The sequence below is a fragment of the Phodopus roborovskii genome, unplaced genomic scaffold, assembly GCF_943737965.1.
Source record: "Phodopus roborovskii unplaced genomic scaffold, PHOROB, whole genome shotgun sequence".
In the NCBI taxonomy this organism is placed as follows: Eukaryota; Metazoa; Chordata; class Mammalia; order Rodentia; family Cricetidae; genus Phodopus; species Phodopus roborovskii.
The window spans coordinates 8,367,619-8,395,055 of NW_026126585.1; the positions used below are offsets into that span (position 1 = coordinate 8,367,619).

At 38.6% G+C, this 27,437-nt stretch overlaps 1 protein-coding gene across 1 annotated transcript in view; it reads right to left on the reverse strand.

The window, feature by feature from the left end:
* Dpp10 (dipeptidyl peptidase like 10) overlaps positions 1–27,437 on the reverse strand; it is a 604,540-nt gene that overhangs the window by 14,077 nt on the left and 563,026 nt on the right. The window contains exons 18-21 of the mRNA XM_051203984.1: positions 19,073–19,171; positions 18,896–18,965; positions 6,106–6,300; positions 5,035–5,089 (exon numbers count right to left, since the gene is read on the reverse strand). Coding sequence (XP_051059941.1) covers positions 5,035–5,089; positions 6,106–6,300; positions 18,896–18,965; positions 19,073–19,171 — 419 coding nt within the window. The remainder of the gene's footprint in view (positions 1–5,034; positions 5,090–6,105; positions 6,301–18,895; positions 18,966–19,072; positions 19,172–27,437) is intronic.

Here is a 27,437-nt window from a genome sequence, read left to right on the forward strand (position 1 = left end):
AAGACATTCAACAATGTAGTCTATTGGCTGTTTTAATATTAGTTCACTTAAGTCTTCTAAATACTGGTTTCCTTTTAAGTTGTTTGTGCATGTGGTGGGGTTGGTGGGTGCTTGTGAATTTAGGTGCCCATCAAGGCCAGAAGAGGACATCAGAAACTTCAGGAACTGTTAAAGCAATTGTGAGCCTGCTGATGTGGGATCTGGGAAAAGAACATAGGTTCTCTGCAGGAGCAATGCATAGTCTTAACTGCTGAGTCATCTTTCCTGCTTCCCCACATAACTCTGTTAAAGGTTCTGGGTACGGAACATACAGGATTGGTTTGAGTAAATTAACCATATTCGTTGCATTGCTAAATTATCATTGCAATGCTGTTTTCTAGAATGAGATTTACACAATTCTCACTTTTTTTTTTTTCTATGCAAGCCCAATTCACACCAAACTTTTCAGAAGGAATGTAATTCAGAAAAGTTTTAATTCAGGAGTTTTGTGACCTTTCACAACTAAGAATGTTTTAAAGAATAAAATAAAGAAAACATGGTTATATGTGTAGGTGAGATGAGGTTAGGTTCCAGCGACTATAATTCAAACTAACGTGGTTTGTTCCAAGTCTCAAGTTTAATTACTGAGGAGAGAGAGAGAGAGAGAGAGGGAGAGAGAACATGGTCAATTAAACTCAGAGCTCCTAAAATCTTTTCATTACTCTAACAAGCTAGTTATCAAAGCAAGCATTCATGAGGACATTAAAATAAACAAATCACACATAATGTCTACCAGCCAACATTACAATAAAAAGGTTTGTCATCTATATGTGTATGTACCTGTGTGTACATATGTAAAGTAATACTCCAATGGGAAGGCAAAAGAAGTTTAAAAAACTAGATAAAGGCGGTTTCCTGTACATATTTTATTTATCCTCAAATAAATTTACTGTAAAATTGTTTAATAAAAACATTAATTGTAAACTGATGAATTGACACCAGACAAGGAATAGAACATGCCTTTCGAAGCTAGGTCTGGAGGACTCAGAAACTCAACCCTTCACCATCTTCTTTTTGCACTTCTATTCTTCATAATTATAAAAAAAAAATCTCACAAAACCATGCTTTAAGAAATAGTAAATATGTCCAGGAAAATGGTGTAGGGGATGAGGATGCCTGTCTCTGAGTTTGGTGACCTGAGTTTGACCAGGATCCACATGATAAGCAGAAGGAGCTCCTCCCATGAATTATGCTCTGAAGTCCACTTAGGCGACATGGTGTGTACACACACACACACACACACACACACACACACACACTAGGTTTTGAGATACAATAAATAAATGCTAAAAAGAAAGAAAAAGAAGAAGGAGGAGGAGGAGAAGAAGAAGCATGGGAGAGGTAAAGAAAGTTTAGGTTCACAGGAGATATGAGCCTCTATTAGTCTCAGACAGGAAATTGTTTTTAAAGCATTTAAATGTATTTTTATCATTAAAGGATCATACAAGATTAGCATCAGAACTAGTGGGTAGGTAACACCAGGGATAAATCCAGGGATGTCTGAGAACTGAATATTTACATAGTTTGAGTTTCAAGAAGATGTCTTAGTAAACCAGTGAAGCCAGGAAACACACTGCATAGCTATTGGAAATTAAGAGTGTAAATCCTGATCAGGTATTTAAAAGGTTCTGTTGTTCTGTCTTTCCTGCACAAGCCAGAAAGGAAAAAAAAAAAAAAAAAAAGCCTAGGGATGCAGATAACCATTAAATGAATTAAATGAATGAATGAATGAATGAATGAATGAATGATGACAAGAGACATTGCCAAATGAGTTTTCCAACTTCAAGGTTGAGGCTGGAGAGATGATGGCTCAGTGGTTAACTGCTGAGACTGCTTGCTGCTTTTGAAGAGGACCTGAATTCAGTTCCTAGCACTGACTCCAAGAGGCCCACATATACCCACAACCTCAGCTCTAGGGGAAGTTGATGCCCCCTCTGGTCTTTGCAGGCATTGCACATACACATTCTTCCAAATACACACAAATACATAAAAGTAAAATAAATGCTATGTATACATAAACATTTAAACTAGTTATAGGCCAAACATTAAGCAGAATTCAAACATTAATCTTTGGGTGCAGATAAGCAACTTATTTCATAAGCATAAAATGAAATGCTACTCAGAGATACCAATGAGGAAATAAAAAAAGTATTTACAAGGAGGAATAAAAGAGAAACAATAACCTAGTTAATCCAAAAGATGTGAGAAGGAGAAAAATTAAGGAAAAATAATATGGATGGTACATATATAATGACAAATGTAACATTTAAATGTATTTATCATGCCGATGATGCATGTACATAATCCACTTAATACACTGAAATCTTCTGTAGGATCCCCAGCACTCTGCCTAATAATGAATGGCTTAAGTGTTTCTAGTGTAAGTTAGAAAATCAGTTGTTCAAATAACTATATAAAATCTGAATGTGTTCAGGATTATGCTTAGGGAGTTGCTATTATTTTAGAGGAATCAAATAAAAAGAAGCATGGCATAATGTACACATTATGAACACTTATAAAATTCTTTTAATTAACTGAGCCAGAGTACTAACTGAATGCGACAGCTTAAGACAGGCAGTGAGTTGAAGAAGTCCCTGGGCAATTTAGTGATTCTGTATTACAAAGTAAACCTGAAAAAGTTTTGGAATTATAGCTCATGGGAGAAAGTTTGCTTTGCATCCACAAGGACCTAAGGTCCACCTTTAGTAAATTGAAAGAGGTATTTGCTTTTTTGTGGTTTTATTGAGAATTTCATATATGAGCGCTGCACCGATACCACTCTTGCCTGCCCATCCATCATCCACCAACTCCTCCCATATCCCCCTACTTCATCCCCAATTTATGACATATTCTTTAATTATTATTACTTTGTATATGCATGTGTGAAATGGGTGTGGATAATGTATTAGGGAGCTCATCTAGGGAGGAAACCCAGTGAGCTCTCACAGCAGCCAAGGACCTAACAGAAGAGGGTGAAAAAGGGCTGTAGGAACCAGAGCGGTCAAGAAGATGGCCCACATAATCAACTAACCAGGTCTTATAGGGGATCACAGAGACTCAAACAGCAGCCAGGGAACCTGTGTGGGTCTGACCTGTGTCCTCTGCATATGTGTTATGATCGTGTAGCTTGATGTTCATTTAGAACTTCTAATGGTGGGAGCAGGGACTGTCTCTTTTTCCTGCTTTTGGGACCCTTTTCCTCTTTTTGGATTGCTCTGCCCAGCTTTAATATGAAGGGATGTGCCTAGTTTCATTATGACTTGACATGTCATGTTTGGTTGAAAGAAGAAGGAGTGGATCTGGGGGGAGAGAGGATTGTGTGGGGGCTTGGAAAAGAGGAAGGAGGGGAATCTGTGGTTGGGATGCAGTACATAAGAGAAGGATAAATTAAAAATGCAACAAACACTGCAATCATGAGGAAGGCAAAACATAGTCATCCTGAGGTTTGCTTGTTTGTTTTGCTTTGTTGTGTTTTGCAAAGGGGTATGTAATGAATGGATGAAAGTATACAGTCTGAGGACTTCTACTAGGTACAAATTATTAACCAAAGATCATCCCAAAAATTTAGTAGTAGAGAACTTGCCTACCCTGTACCCAAGTTCATTCCCTAAAACAACAGAAAACAAGAATGGAGAAGTTTTCTTTTGCTCTGTTGTGGTTTAGTTTATCCCAAGGACTGAACTCAGGGCCTCACAAATGCTGCTGAACTGATGCAGTGCTGAGTTACAGCCTCAGCATGGCATCACACGCCCACATGCACACACACACGCGCACGCACGCACGCACGCACACACACACACACACACACACACCATCCACAGTGATTAACAGACTCACAACAAGCTATGAAGATAGTCATTCTGAACTTGCAGGGAACAACAAAAAGCTTGTAAAGTGTACTGTGGGGACTAATCTGGTAAATGAACCTGAACATTTCATTTCTACAAGGAGATGTGTTGACACACCCTTCTCAGATGCTGGAAACTAAATAAGTAAGCTTATGACTAGTGACTCCATGATGGACAAGTCTGACTAACTGCAATGTACTTGAAACCAATATATTTAGGGACATGTAATGTTTCATAACATTTCTTCCTAAATCATAAATCAGCTGGTATTTTACATGACTTTTGTTATTTAGCTAATGAACAGACCACAACTCTATTACAATCAAGGGGCAGAACAGAACAATGTCAACATTCCATTCCCACAGAATAAAATAATAACACTCCCGAGGGAACACACATGTTGGGATTCGACATATTCATAGTGACATTTAACAACGGTGCTAGTGGAAGTGACCCTAGGGAGGAAATCACAGCGCTGCTTTGTCAGAGATGCTTGCATCTTAAAGCAGAGTGCTAAAAAGAAAACAAACAAACAAACAAACAAACAAAAACCCAACCGCCTTAGGCATTTAACTTGCAACTAAAAATGAATTTTTAGCAGTAGAAAATAATGAGCGTTGAAAATGGTGTGTGTGTGTGTGTGTGTGTGTGTGTGTGTGTGTGTGTGTGTGTGTGTGTGTTTAGCCCAGAAGTCAAGGTTCTTCATCTCTGCTCTCCATCACAGGGATTCTCACTGAATTTGGAGCTCACTGGTTCAGCCAGACAGGCTGATCAAGAAGCTTCCTGTATCTTCCTATCTCTCACAAGCACTGGCATTAGAGGCCCATGCTGTAACACTCAGATTTTATGGGGATGCTCAGAAACAAAACTCAGGTTCACAACCTTGTACCTTGACACTGTCCTCAGTGAACCATGGCCCCCAGCTCCCAGTCCTAGATGTTCCTCTCCTTCCCCTTTACTTCCCATTTCTAAAGTAGACATCAATTGTATGGTTGAGAAACAGACATCCAGATCAGTGAGTGAATAGACACAATATGGATTCTGAGATTTTAAAGGGTAATACTAATGAAATTATATATACATACTACAAACATATATATATGTATAAATATGTATATGTATAAATATATTCAGTATTTCTGTTTACCTTTCCAAAAATGCTTAATCTGTTGGAGTCAATATATGGCAGTTTCAGTAAATACCTGAAAGGAAAAAAAAATATATATAGTTATACCTTCTTGAGTCAATAGCATATCTGAATTTATGACTCACAGACTGACACATATAAACACTCCCCAAAAATGCTTCACTACAGGCTGAGGTGATGGCTCAGTGGGAAGAAGTATAAGGACCTGAGTTCAAATCCCTAGCACCCTTTTAGAACCAGGTAAGGTAGGATGCACCTGCAATCCTAGAGTTCCTTCAGCAAGACAGGAGGTAGAGAAAGGAGTTTCCCAGAAGCTCATGGGAAAGGTGGCTTGGTGTGCACAGGATGACATCAAAAGATGCTGTCTCAAAAGGTTGAAAGGTGGGGATTGACACATGGGGTTGTCTTCCTGACCCCCACACTTGGTGGTAACATGTATGTCTACCCCCCCCCCACACACACACCAGTTGAAATACTTTACTAGAAAGGCTTTCCTTCTTCCCTTACATGGAAGGCCTGTACAATCCATGGTCATCTGCTCAAAGCTGTAGTCCAGTAGATTTTTTAAAAATCATTTTGGAGCTTATAACAGATGTAGACTATTCAGGTGTACCCTGGCCTACTGGGTTAGCTTCTTTATACCATGTCTGGCTGCTCTTAGTATACTAAGAGGCAATGGCCTTCCCTATGGTACATTTTACTCCACCATGGTAATAATAACCTTGAAATGCTAAATTATTAGAGTCAAGGATGGATGAGATGTCTTAGTAGTTAAAGGTGCTTGGCTGCCAGGTCTGATGATCTGCCTGCAGTCTACATGGTTGAAGAAGAGAACTAACTCCTTCTAGTTGTATTCTGACTCCCACATCTGTGTCACAGTATGCACTCACCTACACATCTCTCTCTCTCTCTCTCTCTCTCTCTCTCTCTCTCTCTCTCTCTCACACACACACACACACACACAGTATAAATTTACAAAAATATACTAAAATTTTAAAGAAAGAAATAATGTGTCAAGTCCCATAAATGCTGCAGTTATAGAAAACAACAGGAAGACATGTACCAACTTACTTTACAGCTGCTACTTGGTCCTTTGCGTCTACCGACCCTATCCTTCTGTGAATCTCCTGCAAAACTTTCAGGCCCTGGAATCCACTTCCTCTGCCATCAAATCTTGCTACAATGACATTATCAGTATCAATAAGAACGGAATCCCAGTCAACATGGAACTTATCTGTCACCATCTGGCCTCCTGGTTCTTCATCCCTGTAAATGTGAGCAAACTTGATGAAATGGAGAGCAATTAGCAGTGTGCTAGAAGGTTTCACCTTCCTACTAACTGGCTAACCAGTATGGAATTCATCTCAGGGCTATTAACGTTTTGGTTAATTCTTGATAAACCTAAAGGTTAATTCTTGATGACAAACCATCTGTTTTTCCTACTTAAAGTTTTAAATGAAGAGTCTCAAGGATGAGTTGTAAAAGCATGCATTAGAGCTGCATAGCTGACTGATCCTGGTTTAATCCATTTTCCATAGAAAAGACATGGAGCATATATGTGGTCCTTTTAAAGGCTTTTCTGGAGAATGTCAACTTGACAGACAAATCTATTTTTATTTGATGTCTTCAACTGGGTTGTAGAAATAAATGTCTTACCTATGGTTTACAAGAGTTGAAGGGTATGATAGAGTGACAACTCGGCCATGGAAACGTCATATATTTTAACAGGAAGTGTACAACCTTAAAGAATGTTGGACTCTGAAGAAAACATTGTGTTAACATTTCCTGAGGGTTTTCTTCCTGTCCATGATGGAATTCTCACTGAGGAGTTGAGCAAACAGTAAAGGTAGGAAAATCTTTTCCAGCCTTCAAGCTAACAGTCAGGAAAGGAAGCAGAAACACAAATGTCTGAAGCATTTGAAAGCCAAGGTGGACAGGAAAATTGCAGCTCTTGAAACTTTTCTCCACTGGGGAGAGGAAGGATGACTTTACCCTGTGAACTTCAAGTGCTGAGTTTTGTTGCAGTTCTAAGACTACAGAAAATGCAGAAAGGGAGCTTCCCATAAAAATCACACATACTGGGGATATGACTCAGCACAGAGGGCTTGTCTACCTAGCAGGAGACCCTGTGTTTGAGCTCCACAACAAATCATCATCATCATCATCATTTTTCTCATCATCACTATAAACATCATCACTATTGGCATGTCCAAAGGAAATCCCGTTTCCTCAGATTTGATAGTTAGATGAAAGCCAGCATTCCTTAGGAACTTGTGAAGCTAGTTCTACCCAAAGGAGCTCGTTCCCTAATCACTGGCAGAAGGGGCAAATGGCTATCTGTCCTGCATGTTAGCATACCAAAGAAAGTACATGCTGGCCTATAGGCTCCTCCAGTATCACAGGCACTTCTTACACATTTCTCAGCTCTAGTCTCTTTCTTTGTGAGCTTTTCCAGCTCATGACCTCCACACACCTGATAACTGTCTGTATAACCCTGCTGTTTTATCTAAGCTCTCCATTTTTTTTTGCTCCCCCACGCCCTTTTTCCCTCTCTTTTGCCCATACTCTCTTTGTTTTTCTCTTTTGTTCTCCATCTTTAATTTTTCTCTCCTCCGTCCCTCAAGGCCAGGTCCAATCTGTTGGAGGTGATCATTCTACTACTTTCTTTCTTCTCTGGACTCTTCCAGATGTCTCTGGCAGTTTTCACTTTTATATCTACAATAAAACCTTCCCCTTGAACAGTACCATGGAATAATCATGTTCCCGTTGCCAATTTATGCAATCTCCATCAGTATCACTCACTGTCAACATCATCTTCATTATAACACCATCATCATTACCATTATTGTCCTCATCATCCTCATCCTCAACTAGGACCAATATTAGGCACAGGTTACAAAGGAGGTCACCCATGGGGTCTCTAAAGAGAACCCAAATACCTCATTTTGAAAAGATATCCGTTGTTACCAGGATCACATTCTTCCCACCATTTACTCTTCAGGGGAAAAGCACAAAATAATCTTTCTTCGATATCACACAGAGAACAACATACTACACAGTCCTCGTCAAGAGGCTTCTAGGTCACCATATTTGAAAAAGAAAAGGAGAAGAAGAAAAAAGGAAAAGAAAAGCTAATAACCTACCCCAGGAACATTAAGCACCGAGTACAGACACTTGTATGTGTTTGGTCCAAAGGGAATTCCAGTTCCTCAAATTCCAAAACCTAGGGGCCTATGTCCAGATATGACAGTCTTAGTTCTTCTGAGGCTGGACTATAGAAAGGATGCCAAAAGCCTACACCTAACAGTTTTCAGGAACCCACAAAAATGAGGTTTTCCTGCCCAAAAGGTCTCTTTATCATATATATATAGTTGCATATTAAAACCCATGCTAGCCCCCAGGAACCTTCAGTCCCTATCCACACATACTTGTTAAATATTTCAATGTCCATGTTAGCTCCAGGCCCTTCTCTCCTCCCTGATCCTCTACGATTCTACCTCCCAGGCTGTTAGAGTTCTCAGGCTTCCCTCCTCCCAGATGCCCATTAAGTCTCTAGGTAACAGCAATCCTACCTTCCAACCCCCACTATTCTTGCTTCTCTAACAGATAGGCATGGCCATGGCCTGTGTGCTTCCCTTACCCTCTGCTCTGGATTCTTCCAGATGCCTCTGTTCCCTTTACCTACAATAAAATCCTTACCCCCAATCATGAAGCAGCCATTTTGGTTGTTTCTTTATTGTCCCCTCACTTACAGTATGAAACTCAAAATGGAGGGAAAAGAATTGGTTATAGCCAGAACAAAAGCTGTTATGGGAGGAATGTTGTCCCCTAAAGTTCATACAGTGAATTCAGATCCCTGGCACTACAAGATGTGACTATGTTCAGACACAACATTTAAAGGGACAGAGAAAGTAAACTGGGCTTCTAGGGATGGTGGAATTCAATCTTCCTAGTGCCTTATAAGTTGAATTTGGAAACCCAAAAGTTATTATATACACCTGTACAATAAAGAGGCCTCGAGAATAAGTGCCATGTGAAGGCAAAAAAGTGGCACCACCTGCAAGCCACAAAGAAAGACTCCAGAGGAAGACTACCATAGACTCCAGGGGAAGACTATCATAGACTCCAGGGGAAGACTACCATAGACTCCAGGGGAAGACTACCATAGACTCCAGGGGAAGACTATCATAGACTCCAGGGGAAGACTATCATAGAATCCAGGGGAAGACTATCATAGACTCCAGGGGAAGACTACCATAGACTCCAGGGGAAGACTATCATAGAATCCAAGGGAAGACTATCATAGACTCCAGGGGAAGACTATCATAGACTCCAGGGGAAGACTATCATAGACTCCAGGGGAAGACTACCATAGACTCCAGGGGAAGACTATCATAGAATCCAAGGGAAGACTATCATAGACTCCAGGGGAAGACTATCATAGACTCCAGGGGAAGACTATCATAGACTCCAGGGGAAGACTACCATAGACTCCAGGGGAAGACTATCATAGACTCCAGGGGAAGACTATCATAGAATCCAGGGGAAGACTATCATAGACTCCAGGGGAAGACTACCATAGACTCCAGGGGAAGACTATCATAGACTCCAGGGAAAGACAATCATGGTGGCGTTTGGTCCTTTTTAGTGCTTTAAATTTAGTAATATCTTCTATTTAATACACCATTTATTATTTGCTTTAAAAATATGGTGCTCACAGTGATGGCTCAACAGTTAAGAGAGCACTTACTGCTGATGTAAAGGACCAGAGTGTGGTTCGTAGCACCTACAGCTGCCTATAACTCCAGCTCATGGGATCTGTCAGTCTTCTGGCCTCTATTGCATCTCCCCTCACAGGCACATACTCCCTCCCCACACAGACATAACAAAAAATAAAATGAATAATTTTTTATGAACGGCAAAACAAAGTGCATTGGTATAATAGAAGCTTAATTCTATTCTTAGCTACCTCCTGTCCCACATTTCCCATTTACTCTGTAATTTTGATAGACCAGACTTTCTCATTCCAGGACCAATGGTTATCTACTAATGACTCTCTTTCTGGCCTTAAAGGGCATTACATATCTTTTTGCTCTTTCTCTAAATTGGATCCAGCACTATCTCCCTAGCCAGATACAAATATTGTTTGAAAGTTCCCATAAGAGCAATGAAAGAAATGCAAAATCCAGCTCTTTCTGTCCTGCTATTTAAATTACAACAAGGAGTCAAAAGATGAGCCCTCATCACTACACAGGTTCAAATGGTGAACAGCATGGTTATTAATGAGCCAGGTCTAAAACTAGACAATGGACAGTTAGTATTATCCACACAAAATTAACCTTGGGATAAACATCCTAGACAGCACATGAAAATAACAGAATAGAACCAACAGAATAGGGCCTGGGGACATCTCCCAGGCAGAAAATGAAGAATAAGCAGGGAGGAAACACAATCTTCTAATGATATCTGCTGTCAAGTCTCACTACATTAATTCTTATCCTTTGGCCAATTTCCATCTGAGATAATTTTTAACGGCATCATTGAGGGAGTAGAAAAAGAAGGAGGCTGGAAGATCTTTTCTTTTATTTGTTTACACATTTACATCTTCCCAGAGATAGAACATTCTTTTTCAATGCCTTTGCATTTTGAAGGGGTTGCACCTACATCACTTACCATTAAATGGTACCACAGTACAATTACAAATAGGGTAGGGACAGAGGAATCTACTCTCTTCTTGACTGTACACCTCTTAGCTATTAGAGTGAAACTATTCTATACCCCGGTTAAAAGGATGTGGAAGAGGATTAGATGTCTCCATCAGTAATGTACTTGACTGACAAACATGAGGACCTTAAGCAAGCCCTACAATCCATTCAAAAAGGACAGTCATGGTAATTAATTTATGCTCTCTTAATCCAAGATGTGTGCCTATAGAGACAGGGGGATTCCTGAGGCTTGCCATTCAGCCAGTTTATCTGAGTCATTGAGCATTAAGCATTGTGAGAGACCTAATCTCAAAACAAAACAAAACAAAAAAACCCCAACAACAACAACAACAACAAAAGACTGGTAGAGAGTAATTGAGGAAGTCACCTGATACCAGCCCCTGGCCTCTATGTATATATATGTACACACATGTGTACTCACACATACAGATACACTCATAAATACAAAATAAACTTAAAAATGGAGCATTGTATGAATAGGAAATGATGCTATCCTTTTCAATGGAAGGTACTCAAACAAACTAGGAGGGTTTTCAGTACCATGCCATGAGCAGCTTGTTGGCTTCTAAAGGGAAAGCCTTCAGGTCCTGGGATAAAGGAGACCTCCTCATTCTTATAGGTTTTCATGTCTTGCAACTTAGTCTGCATGCTAGGAGTTGGGAACATTTTGATAAGAACTTGGCCAACAATATACGGCACTTTGTGCTTGGTCAGTGGGGGTTGGGGGACTGGAAACTTGGTAAAAGTTGGAGGTGATGGGCCACTAGGGCTCAGCAGCAGGAGAGCAGGCTTGCCTAGAGTGACAGAACCAGGGGAGGGAATACAGGCAGGTATTTCCATGGGTTTGGGAATAGAGGCCTCTTTCATATACCTTGTTCTCCATAATAAAGGGAAAAAAGCCAACCTAAGAGCCAACTCTCCAGCTTTTCTGGGGTAAAACCACAGGATATGTAGCTTGAATTTGGGGAAGGAGAGAATAGCATCAGGGCTCATGACCTAACAGGACAGTATGGAAGTGCACTTTTACTAAACAAGCAAGTGACAATTTTCCCAACAAATTCAGTATAAAGAATAATTAATTCATCTTGAGACTCTGGTGAATACAATATTGAGACACACAATTCATAGGACATGGATCAGGAATGCTGATCAACTCTCAGTGAATTAACAGACACTATTTACATGCTATTAGACTACAGGCCTGCTAGGTGTCTGCTTTTAGTCCCTTTATGCCTGCCATTTAGGACAAAGGAGTGACAGTTTCCTTCATGACTGTTAGAGAACTCAGGCCTAAGCAGAAACCAAGGAGAGTGAAGTACCAAGTAGAACATTGGACTTTGAACTGTATTCCACCCAGTGTGTGCCTCAATCCTCACCTCTGTGACACATCAGATATTGTTTAGTGGGAAAGGTTCTCACTCTCTGAAAAGCTGTAAGAGTCTGACACTCCATCTATTACCGAAAATTGAGGGATCTGTCTCTCTCTTCAGAGCTCGCCATCATGTTAAACATGGCAGCTATCTCTTCTAGTGCTGTCGGGATTTTAAAAGGAATTCTCACTGCTTTCAAGGCCTATGGTCATGGTGCTCTCCATGCCTCTCTTCCACAAGACGTTCTTACGCCTTTGGGCATGATCAAGGCTGTCCATGAGTATGAAACTGTCTCTTAATAAATCTCATCCGAGGAGTGGTTGTGTGTTAGCTCCTTTCTACAAACCTTGCTCACTCAGGCCATGTTCAAGAAGAGCTTCTACAATCCATGACTATTATGTTCATTCAAACCTTGAATGTGTACTTCATAATACATGGGACATCATGACAACGTCTGGTTGATATATCATTCTGTTTTCCTACTCATTTATATGGATTCTAGGAACCAATTTATCAATAAAAATCGGGATGTATAAACGCAGATTTTTAAACTTATTTTACTTTGCTGTAAACAAAAGCGGCAATACAATGCCAATGATGAGCAGAGCCTAATGGAAGAACCATCTAACATATCAATACATTGCGACAAAGAATTAAAGAAACTATATAAGTTGATATTTAGATAACTTCAGCTTTTAGCAATCATAAAATTATGAAATTTGCTGAGAAAATATTCACAATATTAGGCATATTAGACTCAGAATTCTTAGCCAGCATAGGATTCAGAGATAAAGATGCTGAACACCCCTCACTTGTCTATACTATTCTTAGCCTTTTTTCTGAGTTTCTGCACTTCCCTCTTTGTGTGTGTGTTTACATACAGAGGGCATAGAACAACTTTCAGGGATAATCTTTCTCCTCCCACCCCCACCTTGGGGATCAAGGTGAAGTCTTTAGGCTTGGCAGCAGGTATCATTACCTACTGAGTCTTCTCTGTGTTCCCATCTTCCTGACAATGTTTCATCTCTCAATAGAGGGTTACCATATTGGGTGCTACCTATAACTTCTTGTCCTCATCTATAGAAGAAGAAGTATGATACCTACCCTCTTCTTATCCCAGTATATGAGAAAATTACTTTCTAAAAAAAAATGAAGTGTGCTATGAACTGTACATTAAAGAGGTGAGCATGGCTTGAGTTCCCATATCAGGTGTGGAATGTTTCATATGTGATAAAGGAGTAGCCATCATGATAGAAGACAGATCACTGTGGTCCATGTGCAATGGTTTCTGGAGCATCATCATTTAGAGGTAATGGATGTTATTTCTTACAGTTACCATCTCAGCAGTGCATTAAGACCATAAGAAAAAAGCTTCTAAAATCCCTGCCTTCTGTGTTTGGTTCTTTGGTGTTGCTATGGTTTAAATCTAGAATGAACTCCAAAGCCCTAGTGTCAAAGATGTGGTCTGCATCCAGGGACCAGTGATGTGTATAAAATAAAATAATGGTAAGTGATGGTGATTCTTGTTAGTGTGAGAATATAAGTTTGATAGTAGAATTATAAAGTTGTGAGAAGATGCATATGGATAAATTTTCAGCATCATTCAGAAAAATCTAAAGAAATAAGAAGCTGATTCACCCATATGGCTGAGTTAATCTGAGTTAATACATTTTGTAAGTACTTGGATCATTTATGATCCTATCTTTCTCGAATTCACTTCGTTCTTGAGAACCTTTATGGTTGACTGCGTCATTTGACTTTTTTTTTTTTGGTCATTCTTTTGTGAATTCTGTCAGTATTCACAGGGCGTGAATAATGCTCTGATGATTGTGCTGAGGCAACTTCTTACAAAGGAAAGAGTTGCTTGGTTAAGAGATGGAAGAGGAAAATGCTGACCATTCTCTGCTATGGTTAGATATTAAAAGTAAAGCCATGCAGAGAATTATCTGGAAATGTATCTTTAGATATTGCTAGATCATTTCCAGTTGGGCAAAGAATGTGGCAGCATGAGCAAACATACTTTGAGTCAAAATCAAAGAGGTGTATTTGGCTGGGATCAAATGGTTTCTTATATCTAGAGAAGCCAGTTTCTGGTGGCTGCTGTGAGGGTCACATCATCCAGTGTGAGAGTCCCAACATTTGTCCGCACAGAGGGCAGAAAGACAACACATAGTAGAGGACCTGGAGAGACACTAAATGACAGAAATGTCAAGGGGAAAGCAGAGTGGACACCTGGAACAGAGACTCTCAGATACTGCAGTTACATATCTGAAGGAGGATGAACCCACAGGAAACAAAATCAATCAAAAGATCAAGGTAAGGAATACAGTCCCCTGACCTCAATAACTATCAAACTATTGACTGATTTATTTATTTATTTATTTATTTTGTGGCAGGGTCTCTTGTGTCCTAGGCTGGCCTCAAACTTATAACGTAGCTCAGAGATGACCTTGATTTTCTAATCTTCTTGTCTTCCCATCCTGACTCTGGGGTTACAGCCTGTACCATCAGTCCCGGTTTATTCAGCTCTGGAGCTGGAACCCAGGCTTCCTGTGTGCTATGCAAGCAATTTATGAACTAAACTGTATTTCTGGACACCCTAGTCAGCAGTAAAACCAGCTCTTCAGACCAAGAAATAAATTCTGTCTCTTTGTAGACTAGACCCACTGCATAAAACAGCAAAAATCAAGATGCTATTGTCACTAGCTTTCCCTTTATGCCCAAGTAGAAGCCTGGCTATTTTTTGCTCAGCAACGTTTAACCCATGATTACTGAAAAACACAATCAACTATTACAGTTTTAGAAAGGGAAGGCAAATCATCACTAGATATAGGGTTTCCTCTTAGGAGGAGAAAGTGTGTCCTTCAGTCAGTCTCAAGCAATTTCACTCAATTTCCAATGCAGTGGGATTTTGTAGTTATAAATAAAAGTGAATTAATGCCCCTTTCAGGAAAATTTATATGGCTGGGGATGAGCATATTAGGCAAGGTAAATCTATCTTGGAAGGACAAAACTAGATTTAAAAAACCCTTTATGCTTTCCATTGTGTATTCAGATGATTTACATAAGTTTCTAGAAATGATTATATTCATAAATAGAAATTAAAATATAATTATTGGTTTACATGTGAAATATTCTGCATAGTTCCTGAGAACTGACAGCTTTAAACCAAGAGGTCAGAATAAAGTGGATCAATACATAATGTGAGCAGAACCTAAAGACAGGAAGAAGAGCCAGAGTCAAAAACCTGTTTGTAGTCTTCGCTTCAGCCAGCTGGAATACAGCAATGTAAATTCCATGAGCCTGACTACACAACTTCATCTGATCTGGTAATTTCCACATACTAAATAACTTTATAGGATCTATCTCACACATTTCATATTTATACAATTATATTTAAATGTGTAAAATATCACTATCTTTAATAAAAGTAAGATTATACTTACAACCTATTAAGTACTATGTGCAAGTGTTTGTGGCCCAGATAACATTATGTTTATATACAATGTATTAAACAAGTATGATCATACATATAATTTATTAAAAACTAAGTGCAAGCATTTATGCCCCGACAACATTTTCATTTTGTATAAATAACATGCATATTAAATGCATTGCACACTGTGCATATGTAGAGGCACACTATTAGCCCCAATTTGTTTCCAATATAAGAGCGGTTTAGATCCATTAAGCAGTGCATTGGAAATCCTAAGAGCTCCAATTGGAAGCCAGTCTCAGCAACATTTGTTCCACCATGCTTCTTCAGGGAGGCCCAGATGGTGCTTTCCAATGCAGCAGACCTTTCAATCTACTTCTTGGGTCTCATCCCCACGTACTCAAAATCCACCCAATGAAAGGGCAAATTTGAAGCCAAGAAGAACTGGTTAGCATCCCTCATAAAATGGAAAACATCTAAAGGTCTGCTCTGCTTCCCACAACAAGTGCCTCATCCCTGCATCAGGTAGGCATGGATGTATGTGTCCCTGCCTCTGCATCCATGTGATAAAGGAACTACACTTCAAACACAATGCCATCCCGTGTATTCCACCTTAATGGTCATGGTAGACTGAAGGGCGCCTCCTAGGGTCTCTTTCCTGAGGAAACTTTAGTTTTTAGTTAATAAAGGACTATCTTCCTAGCCACACTGCCACTGTTTTCAGTTTTGTTGGGCCTGCTCGTAGGAGAGGAGGAGGAGGAAGAGGAGGAGGAGGAGGAGGAGAAGAAGAAGAGGATCATGGGGCCCTCACCCAAGCTTTCAGCCACCTTTCCCAGTTATGTGCCATTCTGATCCAATCACATGGGCACAGTGCTGGGGGAGGAGAGACTAGAACATACAGGTTGGAGGGGGTGAGGGGAATGCAGCCAGATGAAGTCGTGGAAGCTCCTGGGACCAGACTGCTTTAAGGTTGTGATAGTTTGAGTGCAACTGGCTTCCCTAACCTCACAGGGGTGGCATTGTTAAGAGGTGTAGCTATGTTGGTATGGGTATGTTCTTGTTGGAGAACTGTCATGTTGGGGGCATGGGGATTGAGGGGTGGTGGATGAGAGTGGGAGATGGGTATGGGAGACTTTGAGGTTCCCCTTGCTCAGGATATTGCTCAGTCAACTTCTTGTTGTTTGCAAGATGTAGTACCCTCAGCTCCAGCACTATGTCAGACTACATGTTGCTATGCTCCCTACCATGACAATAATGGACTGAACCTCTGAAAATGTAAGTGAGCCCCCTCAATTAAATGTTTTCTTTATAAGAGTTGCTGTGGTCATGGTGTCTAGTCACACCAATAAAAACAGTAACTAAGGCAAAGGTCTCCTGTGTTCCTGCCTGAAGCCTTTCCCTAATTGTCCTATAAGGAAACCTAATGAATTCATTGGTTTTTCCTGGGAGTGGAGATGCAAGTTTGTTCTTGAGACATTATAAGGAGGGGTAGATGTTGTTTATATGTCAGGGAAGTTATATTATGACAGCAACGACCAAGAGGAAAACAAATGCTTGATTTTCCCAACTTTCTTATTTTAATGTGATTCGTATTTTCCTCAACATATCATATGCATAGCAGAAAACTAGTGAAAGGAAAAGCAAAGCAAAAACTAAAAAGAGCAATGAGAGATTCCTGAGAAAGCTGCCCTAGAATTACAGATCTTTCTGGCTAGGATGATCAAAAAACTGTGTGGTCCTGAGCTAGGTCTCTCAAGATTTATATAAAACACACCAGTGTGATGATGGTACACACTTGGAATCCTAGAGTTGGGACACAGAGAGATGTGGATTCCTCCTGAGGCTAGCTAGCCAGCCAGCCTAGCCTGTGTGGCAAGCTCCAGGTGAGTGAGAGACCCTGGCTTCCCCCAAAGAAAAAGTAGATAGAAACTGAGAAAACCTGACACTGATATTGACCTTAGCTTATACACACACACACACACACACACACACAGTGACAAATCAGTTATGTAAGTAAAACATCTAAATAAAGTCCGTGCAAACCATCATTCCAAGTCTATGAACCATATGTATCAGATGAAGCAAAATGAAGACAGAACAAAGTGTGTGTTCCATTTCACTTCACATATAAGGCGGCATTTAGAGTCTGAATTACTATGAAGAGGTTAGCTGGCTTTCCTAAAGACATGCAGCTAGTACATGGCAAAATAGACTTTCAATAAATCCAGGTTAAGCTCAAGAATAGTGTACTGTATACTCAGTAAATACAAGACACTTATATTTTGTGTGCCTATTAAGGCCCTGAACATAATACAGCATTATGGATCAATATGCTACCAGACTTCATAGTAAGTCAGTGACTAATGATCCTCGAACACTCAAGGCTCAGTCAGCATGACATCAGTTACCATGAGAGATTAGGGTCCCTGTGCTGAAGTCAGTACCATTTTGATCTCGCTAAAAGTATGAATAAAATAAGTTGTAAGGCTGAGCATACTGAAACTCGGGTTTCTCTGGCCACAAGTTGATGAATATAAAATTAAAGGGTAACACAGACATCACCAACTGTTAAAAAAATGAAGAAACATAATGTGTTCAGTGTTGCAAAAATATTCATCACGAGCACAATGCTTCAATATTTAATAAATAGACATACACAAACAAGATATCCATGTCACTATTCTCAGTAACAGAATCAGATTTATTACAGAATTTAAGATGTCCCCAAAATGTAAACATTCTCACAGAATACTCAGTGATGGTCTCCATAAAGAAACAAGCCTTTCTCCTTGTGGTGAAGAGTTTTAAGCTATCTACTTGACACAAACTAGAGTCACCTGTACAAGAGTCTTAACTGAGAAATTATCTAGATCATGTGGGCTTCTTGACACATCTATAAGGGGTAGCTCTGTTTTTTGATGTGAGAAGACCCATTCCACTGTGGGCATTGTCATTCCCTAGGCAGGAAGTTTTGAAATGAGTAAGAGTGGAGAAATTCAGCAGAGCACAGACAATTTAGCAAGCAAGCATATACAAATTCATTTCTCTTTGCTTTTGACTCTGAATGTAAAACAAGTAGCTGTTTGAATAACCAACCTTGACTTATTCACAATGATGGCTGTAATTTGAACTTATTAACCAAATAAACCATTTCTTTCCTAAGTTTCTTTTCATCAACATATTATATCCCCAAAACAGAAATGAAACTAGGACACTAGTTAATCAAGAACAGTCCTATTGTTCATTTAATAAATGTCATCTGATGCACAAGAGCATAACTGTGAAATCTTTAGATCCATTTATTTCAATAAAAAAAATAAAATACTTACATTATTAAGAGAAGAGCATACTGGTTTTTCTCCATAAAATCTTTGGGGAAGGACAACTGTAAAGGAAGTTCTTTTAAAGAAAGAGCAAAATATTAAAGATGGAGAGTCATTTAAATATAAAAGTATAAGATGCAGAGAAAGCTGTTCTTGAAGGATGGAGCATAGGCCGAACTTTACCGTAGTCATCAATGTGAAGTATCCTAATTTCTGACTTTGCGAGCTTCTTCTTCTGGATCATTTCTTTCATCCTAGAGTTGCCTTCCAAGATGAAATACTCTGGAAACCAGAGAATAAGTGTCTATGGAACACCCAGCCATACTGTCCCCCCACATCATAGCCCCCCTGCAAGACTCAGAGACCAGTGTGAGAGGGGGAAGAGATTGTAAGACCCATAAATCAAGGTGGAATGGGATCTTTTGGACTGAAACCATTGCTCTCATGAACTCACAGCAGTGAACATTCCATCAGGGAGTGGGGAGGGGCTCAATGTTCCCATTTGTAGCCAGGAAGCTATTGGAAGGAGAAAAAGTTTTCCATAAAGTTGTGGCCCTGGCTAGTTGGTCACGCCTTAATGGATGTCCCATCACCCATGAGTATATGAACAACATAAAGTGTTTTGGTTGGGCTCTAGAAAAAGGACAGGGCATGATGTTGAAGAGGGTACATGAAGGGTAGGAGTTTGATTTGGGATGAGTTAGTGAGAGAATTGGGGGTGAGTACAATCAAACTATATCGTACACATCTATGAAATTCTCAAATAATAAAAGCATTATAATAAAGCATTCTGTAAACCCAAAGGGGCATATGAACAGCTACCTTCTATCCAATAAATAGGAGTAAATTCACTACCACAGAATATCTTCAGGTTGTTACTAGTCATCAGGCATTGTGCCAGGCATTGAAGGAAATGGCTAGTTTGTCTCCTAAATCAGTACAGGGGTCTTCCAATTGAACTTCATTATTTCAGTGAATTTCCTCCCATTTGTTCCAGTACATCAGGGTTACCATTTACATTTCAAAATAAAAGTCTGATCATGCTATTACTCTCCTTTAGAATGTTTAAAAGATTGCAAAATTATCTAGCAGTAAATGAGATAAAATTTGAATAATTTGGATACCGACATAAAAAACTCAGGAGAACAAAATGTAGTCAGTAGGAATAACCCAGAAATGACCCACACAATATCAGTCTCAGATGAGAATGTTAAAATTATAGCCCGACTGTTCAATAAGCTGGAAAAATCACAAAATCATATTCCAAAACTAAACATGCAAAATACGAGATATATGATAATTATAGTCTAAGAAGAAAAATTTGCAAGTGAGACCAATAGAATATTAGATGCTGCAGAGGACAGTGATGATCTGGAAACTATAACAAATACTAATGATCAAACAAAAATTTTAAATTTTACTAATGGTCTTGGGAGATGTCTCAGCAGGTAAAGCTGTGTGTTGTCAAGCCTTAACAACCAAGGCTGTTACTAAGGACCAGCATGGGCAAGTTGTCTCCTCACATACATGTACGTGCCATGACAGGAGGATGCCACACAATAAATAAATAAATAATTGTAATTTATTTCTTTATGTTGATTTGCTATGAAAAGCACCTAAGTAACTTGCTAGATTTTACTTACTTTTTGTTTAATATAAAAATAGTTAGCTGAGTGGTGGTGATACACATCTTTAATCTTAGCATTTGGAGGCAGAGGCAAGCATATCTTTGTGAGTTGAAGGTCATCCTGGACTACAGAGTGAGTTCCAGGACATCCACAGACAGAGAAACCATGTCTCGAAAAAATACATTTGGGGAGACTTTACATACTAAAATAAGGGTAAGTGTGTGTGTGTGTGTGTGTGTGTGTGTGTGTGTGTGTGTGTGACATCATGATAAATTTACTCATTTTAGCGGTTTGCTTTGCAATATGTAGGTTTTTGCTTATTTAAATTTTTTTGTGTGTACAGCTATGTCTTATGAAAATAAAGCATAAAGGCAGTTTTGCTATTGTTAGCAATAGTAATTAAAATTACTATATTATTAAATGTTGGTCAAATTTATCAAATGTAATTTTTCTAAATCTCTTGTGAGTCTCATCTAACTATGGTGAATCACATTGTTTGGAGGTGATTCAGCAGCATGGAATAGGCACACATTGTATAATGTTAGTGAACATGATAGAATGTTAGTCTTTAATAAATAAGTAAATGAAATATCTAAATTTCAGATCTACATTTCTGAGATTTTTTTTCTTTATTTTCTCTCTCTTTTTCGTGTGTGTGTGTGTGTGTGTGTGTGTGTGTTTGTGTGTGTGTGTGTGTGTGTGTGTGTGTGTGTGTGTGTGTGTGTGTATGTGCAGTATCTATGTTGTAGAAGACACAAAACAACCTCACATTTCCTCAGGTGCAGTCCACCTTCGTGTTGTTGTTTGAGGTAGGGTATCTTACTGTCCACAGGGTTTCTTACTGGACAGTGAGCCCCAGGGATCCTCCAGTTTCCACCCCTTCAGACTGGGATTTAGTTGCTCCCACAGCTTCTGCTTTCCTTAAGACAATTCTGGGGACTGAACTCAGGCCCATGTGCTGGCAAGGTAAACACCTCACCAACTGAGTCTTTTCACCTAGGATTCTCTTTCAGTATTATTTGATCCTGAATTTGGAATATAGGTAAAAGATGGGATAGGTTTTCTTCCTGTCTTATACAGAGTCTCATGTGCCCATGCAGGATTTGGACTCTCTTTACAATCTGATATTGTCCTGCTTCTGCCTCCCCAAATGCCAGGATTAGATGTGTGTAATACCATGTGTGCCTTGGTCTGTAGTTTGTGGAACAGCTAGGTAAGTTTGGTGGTACATACATTAAGTAGGGTGTGCAATACATGAGTAAAGGCTTATTTCCTATTGCATTTTAGATATATGGTATTTGCTTTACTTACCGTCTGGTGAGATGCATGTAGTTACATTTTATTGTTATGTACAATAGGGTGAATCTTACCACTTTCTATTGTTGATTTTTTTACCCATTATTTTGGACTTTTGACAATTTAATTTTTCTGTTCATCAATGTTAGTTTTTTTTTTTTTGAAATTAGGATTTACCATATTTGGATTTTTATTCACCTTAAACTTTTAATAATAATAATTTTTGATGATTTCTGACTATTATTTTGTAATCTATTTATCTAGTTCTATTGTCTTTCTGAGTACAGCCAGATGCAGATACTGGCCCATCACCAGCTCGATGACTGAACTCACTCACTCTTTATATATTCCTGGAAAGGTCTTTTTTTTTGTTGTTGTTGTTAATATTTCAAGTAAACAAATTTCAATACTTTCTTTGATAGTATCTACTCTGCATTTTTCATTTAAAATGTTTTGTGTTCATTAAGTTCCTTAATAAAATCACATCCTAACTATTCTATTAACCATCCTTGCATTACCTATATTGTAATTATCTAATTATTGTGCTGCTGTTTTTTGCTGTTCTGGGAATGGAGCCCAGGACCTCACACATGTCAAGTGAGTGTTCTTCCCTTAGACTCCATCCTCAGCCTCAGAAATCAAGAGAAAGTGTCATTCTCTACCACAATCAATTCATTAATTCTATTAGTAACAAAAACTTGGGAGTCAATATTGGGATGCAAAACTTATAGATCAAGCAGGCAGAGGGGAAATGACAGGCTGACTCTTTCTCTCAACTGGCCCAGATTGGAAAGCCCCGGAAATCTCCCTAAGAACCTCCTTATTTCTTACTGTACCTCTCTATCTGGCCCTCAAAACCTCTATGTCTAATGGTAGATTTGGCCCTTTGGTTCACATTTTAACTTTATTCACAGGGTCAGATTATAAGTGCTAACAAATATACTGTAACATTTCTGTTTATTTAATTGAGTTATGACTTCTATGTGTGACTTGTTTATTTTCCTCAATAACGAAACTTGTGGTGAATGTGCTGTCTGACCTTCCTAAAACTCAAGCACCTTGTTTTCTTTAAATTCTACAGTATTTGCAAAGAAACTATCAAAAATATTTCATAATAAATGTTTTAAAATGTGAATGCATATTTCAAACATTTAATTCAATTTTTATGTACATATTTAGTGGCCCATGTGTGTAGGAATGTACGTGCTAAGGCACACATGTGGAGATCAGAGGACAACTTTTGTTAGTCCTTTCCTTCTTCTTTGTGTGCTTGGGAAATAGAACTAATGAACTTAGCATTAGGCACTTTTGCCCACTGAAAAGTCTCACTGTTTCTAAAATGAAAATTCTTACCCTCTATAGTCCACTACCATTAACTTTAAACACTAATATAATAGTACATTGAATAGATGAAACAATTAGTTTTTGGCATGTACAAGGTGCCAACATCACTTGACAATGTTAGTACAAATGACATGACATTAAACTTTATTAAAATTTTATCTTTACACCTCTAAATACATATCATATTTAATATTATGTTTTAAAGATATGCACTAGCTCATTGTACTACAATTAATTATTAAGTAAACGAATAAGAACATCTAGTGGGACCAATGTGAGGGTGTTATAGTAGTAATTTCGTATAACTTATTACGAATTACCAGTGGGAAAAAAACACAATTACAAGTAAACTAATTACATCACTGTAACAGCAGTAGGAATTTTTTTCTATTAAGTTAAATTGAATTAATTTATTCATGAAATAAATGTCTCTCTCTGAACACAGAGAAGTAAATTACAGCTTAAAAAACAAATTTAAGAAAGATTTAAAACATTTCAAAATAGTATCGGCATACCATAAATTACAATACACTTAGAAAATAGGTTTAGTAAAAATGGCTTGTTCTCAACAAATGATTTAAAGACGAGGTAACACTAAGACATGTAGTCAAGTGTGGAGTAAAGGAGGCAAAGAGAAAATAACAAAAACAGAAGATTGTGAAGGAAATGAAAAGGACGATGATAAGAATTGAGACAAGAATAAAAAGGCAGCAAGGTAAAGAGATGGAAGGAATGGGGGGAAGAAACGAAGTTAAAAAAAAAAAAAACAAAAAAACGGACACAATCCAAGAGGATGGAAGGAATGATGGATAGGGCAAAGAAAATGACAGGAGCCCCACCCCATGATTTAGCCTAAAAATCATGGGGGAGCTTAGCCCCCCCAAATTGTACAAAAAATAGTGTTTGTGGGGAAGCCTACATAATGGAGTGTTGTTGGCTGCATAAGCAGAGTAAAGACACAAACAGAAGACCCTGGTCCTTCTATGGGATGCATTGCCTGTCCTAGGAAGTGACAACAAAATTGCACACCCTCAAGGCTGGAGGTCTGGGGTGCACCTGCCCCAGGTTGAAAACCTTCTAAGCAGTGAGCCTGATGCAAACGTTACTGACTGTGATGCATCTGGGTGAATATGTACAGCAATAGAGGAAAAGGGGGTTACAAACATTAACCGTGTAGAAATGTGCTATTTATGCCACATCTGAAGTCTACAGATGTTTTAATAAAAGGTTTCTTCCTCATTACACATGGAGTGTTTGTTCAGTATAGAGCAGTTGTAAAATGCTAAAGCGGAAACAACATCCAAAGCACCTGAAAGGTTTCCAAGTAAACGTGAGATCTCTGAATATCTGAGACAATACCTTCTGTCTTATTGTTGTTTAGTTTTTGAGACAGAATCTCACGATCCCAGGTTAACCTTGAACTCACTATATAGCTAAGAAAGACCTTGAACTTCTGATCCTCTTGCCTCTACTTGCAGAGTGCTGGGATCAGAAGCACTTGAATCACCATGCCCAGTTATGTGGTGCCAGGGATTGAACTTGGGACATCGTGTATGCTAGGAAGGTGTTCTGATACTTTTGCTGTATCTCCTTGCAATTTTTATATAATCTACAATCATCAATATCTTTGTTTTACAAATTTATATTCAGATTTATTTACTAAGCTTTAATTGCCAAAGGGAAAAAGAAGATATAAAAGGTTGGAGGTTGCTGATTTTGTCACGTTCCTAAATGTTCATTGCTTTCTATGTCTCTAATGGTAAACTATGAGAGCAGCTTCCTATCTTCACTTTTAGAGTAAAACGTTTGGGTTATTAATTTGTTAGGAAAGATATTGGATAATGTTTTCTTTACTCTGTTTTACATTGGTTTCCATTTAGGTTAAATAGTCTTACTTTTCTTTTCCCAGTTTTCTTCTCATGCCATACTTTACTTCATGTGGCCCAGATAACAGTTAAAACTGTCTCATATTGAAAGACCTAAAAAGTAATGTTAATGATGGACTAACCTAGAAACCAATATCTGTTCCTTGGAATTTGCTAGCTTCCTCTCACAAGGCCCTGAGATAAGAAGAATTCACACTGCCCCTCCTTTCCTGTGAGTCAACAGGTGGTAAATAGGGTCAAGAGATAGCTGTAACTCTGGTTTGCCCATTTAGCACACCTGAAGCCCTAAGGTCCGCTGACCCTAATAGCAGACCATCCGGCCTCCAAGGGTCACATACTCAATGGACAGAGGGTCCCACCCCCTCCCTAAGCTTGTGGGGTTGCCTTTAAAATCACCTGGACCCAAGGGAGGGGGCTTCTCCCTAGCCTGCATGCTGGAGGAGCCCGTTTGTGCAAACGTTTCCTGTTCATTAAAGCCTCTTGCGTTTTGCAGCAACTGGACTGGACATTGAGTCATTCTGAGGGTCTTACAATATATGCATCAACATTTCAACCTCAGTCCCACTTGTCATTATATAAATCGTTTGTCTTCCTAAATAATCATCCTTCAAAAGAGCAAGCTTCTGACCTCTATCCACCCAGACAACTATAAAGTTTACTTCTTCATCATGAGCCAATCATAGCTGACTTCTTGGGGGAAACATTAACAATATTTAGTAACTTGTCAGGAGAAATGTTCCATAATTGTCAGACATCTTATAAAAACATAGCTTTGTAACAATGGAATAAAATTAACTGTTCTTTGAATCATCTTTCGACAGAGGTCAAATACGCAATGAGACATCAAGAGCTGTCAGCTATCAGATCACACAGGTCATAAACATATATTCTATTGTAAATGTATTTGTCTTTTTGCTCCAAAGAAAATGATTCTCAGAGCTAATAACTTCCTTCTTTCTGCTCTCAGAAGGTGATGATGGTGTCATTTCATACAATGATTTTGAATCTGCAAAGTTAAAGTTTCTATTTTGTTAACTCAACTGAAGTTGTTATAACCATCTCTGCTTGGATGCTGCATTCATAAGTAGGCTCTCCCAAACTAATGCTCTGATTACTGAAATGTTTCATGTTAAGTGAAGGCCTGGAAAGCTTGTAGACATTTGCTATTTCTATGAATTATGCATATTATAGAATTTAGTCAAAGTAGTTAATAGGTGATTTCAAATTAATTCAATATAGAATATCTTAACACACACACATTGCAAATGACCCTAAATATGTATAGAAAGAAAAGGATTATCACAGTCAAAAAATAGTATTTGCTAAGTAGTGACAGATTCAAACAATTACCACATCTCCTTTAAGATATATTTTGAGGATAAGGGTAGAGGAAAAAAAATGAAATAGATGCTGAACTGTCTTCCAGTCATACAATAAAGAAACACAAATTCAGGATCTATTTTTGTGGGAACAGGTGATGAATCTCAATATGGTACAACTTGATGAGCACGGGCTGCTTTCTTTCCTTGGAATGGCACATGCCCTACAGTTTTACATGTATAGCCTCCTCTGATGAAGATTGCTACTTTAGTAAATGTAATAAAGAATAAAACTGAGACAGAAAACTAGTCCTAAGCTCAGACTGCTTCTTTTAATTTCTGGCCCTCTAATCTCTCTGTGACTCAAATTCTTTACATGTAATAGGAAATAAAACAAAGTTTCTCATGGTTTCTCCTACTTGATTGAGTCACCCAGTAAGCATTTAATAAGATTATATAGCTTATGGGACTGGTGAGATGTGTCAGTGTTTAAGAATGGGTTCTATTCTTGATCTGTCTCCCTTTTCTGGCCTCCACTGGCAGTTGAATACACATGACATATATTCATATCCACATAAATAAAAATAAAATTAAAAGATTATACAACATAAGATAAATCATTAAAGCATAAGAATTGTGACATTGTAAATTTCGAAACAAAAGTAGAATGCAAAGATGGAAGAAAGGGATGAAAAGGAATATAATACAAATTCATTCTAAGATCACCTCTACTGGTATAGCAGTAAGGGTGAATGCTGATCATGCAGAGGAGCTGGATTTTCTTCCTAATACTCATACTGGCCAGCTCACAACTGATTGTAAATCCTGTTCCAGGGCATCTAATGCCATCTTTTAGTCTCAAAGGGTACATCTGCACTTATATCGTGTAAGCACATACACTAGGTATACAAACACACATAAAAATGAATCAAATCTACAAAAAAAGATTAATTCTGTTTCAAGTTCTTCAACATTCAACTATCTTATCAATGAAATTCTAGAATCTCCTGCATTATTTGATAACATGGTTGGCTAATCAAAAATAAAGTTGGCTGACTATATAAATGAATAATGA